At 36.9% G+C, this 8,160-nt stretch overlaps 1 protein-coding gene across 1 annotated transcript; it reads right to left on the bottom strand.

The window, feature by feature from the left end:
* Window positions 1-245: 245 nt before the first annotated feature.
* On the bottom strand, window positions 246-3,435 carry LOC123514676. Its single transcript, XM_045272717.1, has 3 exons — window positions 2,958-3,435; window positions 2,249-2,514; window positions 246-253 (listed from the first exon to the last, which is right to left on the bottom strand). The coding sequence occupies exons 1-3, from the start codon at window positions 3,188-3,190 to the stop codon at window positions 246-248; spliced, it is 507 nt and encodes a 168-aa protein (XP_045128652.1). The 5' UTR covers window positions 3,191-3,435.
* Between the last annotated feature and the right edge of the window lie 4,725 nt (window positions 3,436-8,160).

Raw genomic sequence — 8,160 nt, 5'->3', positions numbered from 1 at the left:
ATTTGTTTAATTTTCTTAAATACTAAATTAGAAAATGTTATATTTCATGGGAGACAAAAAAAAAAAAAGAGAAATACATCTGGAAAAATTGCACCAAGTAATGTCGCGAAAACTGATGGCAGGACGCCTTATCACAAAGGCAAAACACCAATAATATTTCCTAAAGAAATACATAAAACAGCAGGGTTAAAAAAATATAAGCAAAGAACTGAGGCAGACCAATTAGTTACAATCTCCCTTAGACGCTAGAAGTCTGAAGGCGGGTTCACACGTGTCAATGTGCGACTGAAATTGCAAATTTGTAAGTCACTAAAAGTACAGACAGAGGCCTTCTAGTCGGAACACGTTCACGCATAGCGACTGGGAAGTATCGGCTGGTTGGCAGGAAGTTGAATGTAAACAAACAGGTACCCAACACGATGCCTTCCTCCGGTGACGACCAAATTATATCATCACAACTGTTCAGTCCTCACCTCCAACAACACCCTGCACAGAGGAAAACAGTTACTGGAGAGGGGCAGCTATTTCATCAAACATCGATTTGCGTAAGTTTTTTTTTATTTAATTAATTAATTAATTTATTTATTTATTTATTTATTAATTTTTATTATTTTTCTTATTTCAATTTTTTTCTTTTTTGTCTGTATAATTAATTTTTAGGTTCCCAGATGTGCCCTTTTCCCCTCACCAACTCAAACATCTACACATCTGGGCACCATATTTTTAAACCATTCTCCGTGATCTCACAATGTAGACAAAATCGCAATTCGACTGAACAAGACCAACATGTTGGTTTTGGTTTTGTTTTGCTCTGGTTTGTTCAGTCGCTAGGCACCGATATTCAGTCGGAAACTCTACCCACTTGCAATTTCAGTCATATACTGACAAGTGTGAACCCGCCTTTATAGCTATACGTGTTGGCTTTGAATGGAACTTTTCATTAAGCACTCAGTTTTATTCTTAAAATACTGTTTCCTCATATAATGACTATTCAAAAAACTTTTTTAGCTTTTCTGTGACCTTCCTTTCCCTGAACAGTGGTTCCTGAGTATTGCCTGGGGAAGAAAGGAATGGAGGCCTTTCCTTCCTTGCTTCATAAGTATTCCATTGGAAGAGTAAGACATTAGCTTCTTCAATAAAGAAATGTATGGAAGGAAAATGTTTGACTTGTCAGTAAACCTAGACAGAGGTGCTATTGGTTATACAACCTATCATAGAAAACTTGGGAAGGTTGAGCGTGTACCGCCGTTGTGTTCTTTATTACCTTCCTACAATTCTTTTATCACTCTTTTCCCGTTTTCATAGTCACGTATACATGGTTTCTTTAGACCATCTAAACAGTGCTTCTCACTCTCTCCTGTCTTCTGGAAACATTAATAATATTAAAACTTCGCACTCGAGTAACTCTTATCTAGAATATGTATAAAGTGATGGACTTCAAATCAGAGGCTTAATGACAATATAAATGAACGACTCCCAGTCTAATGATGCTACAGTAATAACGATCAGACCAAAAACTGAATGTGAAGCACCACACACCGTCATGAAACTCCCCAAGACGCAGTACAATCTTAAGTTATATCGGAACTTCTTTCTTTCATATTCTTACTACCTTATCAGAAACCTTTCTTATTTATCTTTTTTTTTTGTGTGTGTTTGTGATATATATATATATATATATATATATATATATATATATATATATATATATATATATATATATATATATATATATATATATATATATATATATATAATATAAAAAAATTGGGAAATGAAGACGTTGATAATTTCAATTTCTCCACGGGGATTTTCCTATACAAAAAATATACAAGTAGTATGATAATGAAGTTCATGTGTGTTGTGAGTGTGCTAACTGTGGTCCTTCACTGTTAAGATTCCCACGACTTTAAGAAACAGAAGAGAGTGGGAATTTAACTTCATCTCTTTCTGCTCAGAAATCAACAAACTATACTATAAAAATAAGTTACAAGTGATTGTGAAAAAAAAGAAAAAATGCTTTACAATGAAAAGGCTAAGGAATAATCAAAAGTATTGTTGTATATCCGCAGAGTTTTTCATTCATGTACGCGCTCTCTCTCTCTCTCTCTCTCTCTCTCTCTCTCTCTCTCTCTCTCTCTCTCTCTCTCTATATATATATATATATATATATATATATATATATATATATATATATATATATATATATATATATATATATATATATATATATATATAATGTGCTTACCATAATCTTCTTCATGCAAGACCAGTAAAGGTGACGATGGATGTAAAGGCTGAGGTGACGGTGATTTGGGTGCCTCAGGTAATGGATTTGTTGGCAGAGGCACATCACGACAGGAACTGTCATACTGGAACTCTGCCAATTCAAGTTCCTCTGAAATCAGATTTGCCGTTGCCTCCAACAAAGGACTTAATTTGGGTGGTGAAGGTGGAGGACCACCTCCAGTTGCAAACTTTTTCTTCGTATAACTTGCATATTCCACCTTCACCCTGAAAGAAATCAAAGAAAGAAAACTTAAATGTGTGCATATATATATATATATATATATATATATATATATATATATATATATATATATATATATATATATATATATACACTTTTCTCTATATTCCCTATGTCATGTTAGGTTAGGGTATCTTTGCTTTTAAAAGAGCTCTTCATTAAGCAAGTTATTTTGTGAGCCAAGGTTTAAAAAGCTAAGTCTTAACCAACAGCTGTATATTTTTACGATTTGTTCCTTCATCAACTAATTGAATGTTTCCCTCTACTGGCAGAGCACTCATACGGGTTTGTTTGGCTAGATTATTGTTTGGTTGGTTAGATTAGTTTCTAGTACACATTCAGTAATGTGAAATACATCTGTGAATGCCTTCTGATGTGCTAACGAGTGCCTAATGACTAGTGTAGAATGTATATTATAATTACTTACTTATTTCTGAGGTATCCCCAGGCTCTCTTCAGCTGCAGTGAAGTTTTTTTCTCAGCGAAGGGATGCACTGCATTGAATTTCTTGGTGATTGTCTCCCAAGCTTCCTGTTTTTTTGCAATCATTGAGTAATTGCCACTTTTATCAAGTACAACACTGAACTGGTTGATTAGATCAACCAGCGTGCTTTTCTGGTCGCTGGTTAGCGACGTGGACTTCTCTCTTCCTTGAGACATGTTATCAGCTGATGAACGAAATTGTTTACGTTTTCACCAGGTTTTCACTCACACGCTTACCAACCACAGCTATGCGGGGCTACCAACCATTCCGACGCTTTATATCCTTTTGGTAAGCCAGACAACTAGGTTGGCGAGCGCTCCAAACACAAAACAGCGAATTGTGGAACTGTCATAAATAGTTGGTGCGCGAGCCAAACAACATGGTAAGCGTTTTGGTTTGTTGCCGTACCAAAACATTCAGGAACCGGCTGTAAACACCACGTTCAACCTTGTTAGTGTAGCTGCCCATGCAGTCAGCTGGAGCGGCTCAGATAGAAGTCAAAAAGATGATGGGAGAAAGATGAGAGAGCACAAGCGCACCGGTATCAGTTTTCTGTTTTGCACTAATACCTTTCTTAAACATTTCGTAAGTGACTTAATTTACACGTCATAACTAATTACATTAACCTGTTAAAGTTAAAGTGAGCTGACATATCGCTTTAACTAAAAATAATAGTAAGAAAGCTGCTTCTTCAATTATTATGGACCGACACTACATCGCTATTCTTTTCTTGCATATTCATATTATCTTATAAGAATCCCTCAGAATTGAGGTCTTTTTTTTGGGGAAGAGTAATAGCAGCTAAGATAATATTCCTTGCCCTTTACCGTACCAATCTCCTATAAAATTATTCAGAAGAGATATATATTAGTTAATGCTAAAATTTGTTTAATTTTCTTAAATACTAAATTAGAAAATGTTATATTTCATGGGAGACAAAAAAAAAAAAAGAGAAATACATCTGGAAAAATTGCACCAAGTAATGTCGCGAAAACTGATGGCAGGACGCCTTATCACAAAGGCAAAACACCAATAATATTTCCTAAAGAAATACATAAAACAGCAGGGTTAAAAAAATATAAGCAAAGAACTGAGGCAGACCAATTAGTTACAATCTCCTTAGACGCTAGAAGTCTGAAGGCGGGTTCACACGTGTCAATGTGCGACTGAAATTGCAAATTTGTAAGTCACTAAAAGTACAGACAGAGGCCTTCTAGTCGGAACACGTTCACGCATAGCGACTGGGAAGTATCGGCTGGTTGGCAGGAAGTTGAATGTAAACAAACAGGTACCCAACACGATGCCTTCCTCCGGTGACGACCAAATTATATCATCACAACTGTTCAGTCCTCACCTCCAACATCACCCTGCACAGAGGAAAACAGTTACTGGAGAGGGGCAGCTATTTCATCAAACGTCGATTTGCGTAAGTTTTTTTTTTATTTAATTAATTAATTAATTTATTTATTTATTTATTTATTAATTTTTATTATTTTTCTTATTTCAATTTTTTTCTTTTTTGTCTGTATAATTAATTTTTAGGTTCCCAGATGTGCCCTTTTCCCCTCACCAACTCAAACATCTACACATCTGGGCACCATATTTTTAAACCATTCTCCGTGATCTCACAATGTAGACAAAATCGCAATTCGACTGAACAAGACCAACATGTTGGTTTTGGTTTTGTTTTGCTCTGGTTTGTTCAGTCGCTAGGCACCGATATTCAGTCGGAAACTCTACCCACTTGCAATTTCAGTCATATACTGACAAGTGTGAACCCGCCTTTATAGCTATACGTGTTGGCTTTGAATGGAACTTTTCATTAAGCACTCAGTTTTATTCTTAAAATACTGTTTCCTCATATAATGACTATTCAAAAAACTTTTTTAGCTTTTCTGTGACCTTCCTTTCCCTGAACAGTGGTTCCTGAGTATTGCCTGGGGAAGAAAGGAATGGAGACCTTTCCTTCCTTGCTTCATAAGTATTCCATTGGAAGAGTAAGACATTAGCTTCTTCAATAAAGAAATGTATGGAAGGAAAATGTTTGACTTGTCAGTAAACCTAGACAGAGGTGCTATTGGTTATACAACCTATCATAGAAAACTTGGGAAGGTTGAGCGTGTACCGCCGTTGTGTTCTTTATTACCTTCCTACAATTCTTTTATCACTCTTTTCCCGTTTTCATAGTCACGTATACATGGTTTCTTTAGAGCATCTAAACAGTGCTTCTCACTCTCTCCTGTCTTCTGGAAACATTAATAATATTAAAAACTTCGCACTCGAGTAACTCTTATCTAGAATATGTATAAAGTGATGGACTTCAAATCAGAGGCTTAATGACAATATAAATGAACGACTCCCAGTCTAATGATGCTACAGTAATAACGATCAGACCAAAAACTGAATGTGAAGCACCACACACCGTCATGAAACTCCCCAAGACGCAGTACAATCTTAAGTTATATCGGAACTTCTTTCTTTCATATTCTTACTACCTTATCAGAAACCTTTCTTATTTATCTTTTTTTTTGTGTGTGTGTGTTTGTGAGATATATATATATATATATATATATATATATATATATATATATATATATATATATATATATATATATATATATATATATATATATATATATATAATATAAAAAAATTGGGAAATGAAGACGTTGATAATTTCAATTTCTCCACGGGGATTTTCCTATACAAAAAATATACAAGTAGTATGATAATGAAGTTCATGTGTGTTGTGAGTGTGCTAACTGTGGTCCTTCACTGTTAAGATTCCCACGACTTTAAGAAACAGAAGAGAATGGGAATTTAACTTCATCTCTTTCTGCTCAGAAATCAACAAACTATACTATAAAAATAAGTTACAAGTGATTGTGAAAAAAAAGAAAAACTGCTTTACAATGAAAAAGCTAAGGAATAATCAAAAGTATTGTTGTATATCCGCAGAGTTTTTCATTCATGTACGCGCGCGCGCTCTCTCTCTCTCTCTCTCTCTCTCTCTCTCTCTCTCTCTCTCTCTCTCTCTCTCTCTCTCTATATATATATATATATATATATATATATATATATATATAATATAATGTGGTGTGTGTGTGTGTGTGTGTGTGTGTGTGTAATTCACCTCCTCGGTCGTCTGCTGGTCACCCAGCCAGTCTTCCCCATTACGAAGCGAGCTCAGAGGTCATAGACCGATTTTCGGGTAGGACTGAGACCACAACACACTCTACACACCGGGAAAGCGAGGCCACAACCCCTCGAATTACATCCCGTGCCTATTTGCTGGTAGGTGAACAGGGAAATACACATTAAGAGGCTTGCCCATTTGCCTCGCCGCGCCGGGATTCGAACCCGGCCCTCTCGATTGTGAGTCGAGCGTGCTAACCACTACACTACGCGGTGTGTGTGTGTGTGTGTGTGTGTGTGTGTGTGTGTGTGTGTGCATCCATTGATTAGAAGTGAATTATTTTCATGCTCCAGGTTTAAATAAAAGTTCAATTTAGTTCCATAATGCTGTTTATAGAGCAAAATATCTGACAACTAGAGAAGTGTTTCCATGTACTACTACTACTACTACTACTACTACTACTACTACTACTACTACTACTACTATTACTACTACTACTACTACTACTACTAATAATAATAATAATAGTGATAATAATAATAAAAGTAATGATGATAATGATAACAACGTCAGCTTGCACTTGCCATAAACATTACGGTCACTACATTCGAATATACAGTATAGTTTTCTTTTTCTTTCTGTCTAAACACTTAATTTTCATTCAGCACAATTCCCTTTTATCATGATGGCTTGGAATGAACAGCTCGTGATACTAAAAATCCATAGGCTTATATTTTCTTCTTAGTGACATTCTATATGATTTTGGTAATTATTCTTAGCGTTTTGTTCCCTTGTCAGGACATGGACTATTTTTCAAAGGGCACACAATTGATAAGTCGATATCGCACGTGTGTTTTTTTCATATTGAAGATGTAAAATTCCAGTTAAATTATTGCAAGGTACATGAAAACATTTTTAATAATCTCAGTCACATTTAAGAGTGTGTATTTGAGACGAAGAAACATTTAGAAATACGGAATGGACCAGATCGTGAAGTGCTTGAGAAAATTGAGCATCTATTCAAGAACGCCTACTATATGCATACAAAAATAGACCGTAGACACAATACAAATCTTCCCATTATCATACCTATCATCCGTATACATTATTGCCACCCATCTCATTGTCTTTAATTAGTTGCGTATGCATCCAGATGATTCATTACAACCATCATCATCGGTACTAACAAGGGCGAAGCGAAAAGAGAAAGAAACGGATGAGGAAGGAGGAAAAGAATCATTGCTCACCAACCCGGAGATAAACATGCCCACGGTAAGAGGGAATGGGAGGAGTCATAAATCCAGGTTGCGGTGTAGGGCGAAGAACATCCCGGAGTGAGGATTGGCCACACGGCGTCTTTGGTGGCCACGATACCATCTCAGACTACGAACGTACCCCCTCTCCTTCCGCCCCCACGACCCCAACACCAGCTCCACCCCCTGCTTGCGTTGTCCGGGTGACTCTATGGGGCTTTGGTGGCCACTGAGGTTACCTGAGGGTTACCTACACACACCGCTGCCTCACTTGTGCCCATGACCACTTAACTCTCTCTCTCTCTCTCTCTCTCTCTCTCTCTCTCTCTCTCGGCACACCCTCAGACACTCAGCAATTGGGCGCCGTTAAGCGTTGAGAAATTACCATGCAAATAGGTCCACTTTTTCATTCATTCGTTCATTCATTCATCTCTCTCTCTCTCTCTCTCTCTCTCTCTCTCTCTCTCTCTCTCTCTCTCTCCAACACACACACGAACGCGCGCACGCACAGTACAAGATAACTTACTGACGGAATGCAGACTCTTGTATATCATAAAGTGTGTAGTGATTTTTTTTTTTTTTTACATACACGTAATCAAGTACTAATACCTCTCCTCCTCCTCCTCCTCCTCCTCCTCCTCCTCCTCCTCCTCCTCCTCCTCCTCCTTCCCTTCCATTTTTCCCTTCACTGGTCTCTCAGTAATGGCTTTTTACCTCCGCAAGAACTTCCTGCTTGAAGAAAGAATGTTGGCTGGGA

This window comes from Portunus trituberculatus, chromosome 38, assembly GCF_017591435.1.
Source record: "Portunus trituberculatus isolate SZX2019 chromosome 38, ASM1759143v1, whole genome shotgun sequence".
In the NCBI taxonomy this organism is placed as follows: Eukaryota; Metazoa; Arthropoda; class Malacostraca; order Decapoda; family Portunidae; genus Portunus; species Portunus trituberculatus.
This window is presented reverse-complemented; position numbering and strand designations above follow the sequence as displayed.

What these genes read in the sequence shown, in the direction of transcription:
- LOC123514676 (XM_045272717.1), bottom strand. Translation starts at nt 3,190, where the DNA reads ATGTCTCAAGGAAGAGAGAAGTCCACGTCGCTAACCAGCGACCAGAAA. An exon ending in TGGGGATACCTCAGAAATAA is followed by an intron (nt 2,515 to 2,957) that starts GTAAGTAATTAT and finishes GATTTCTTTCAG; the next exon opens with GGTGAAGGTGGAATATGCAA.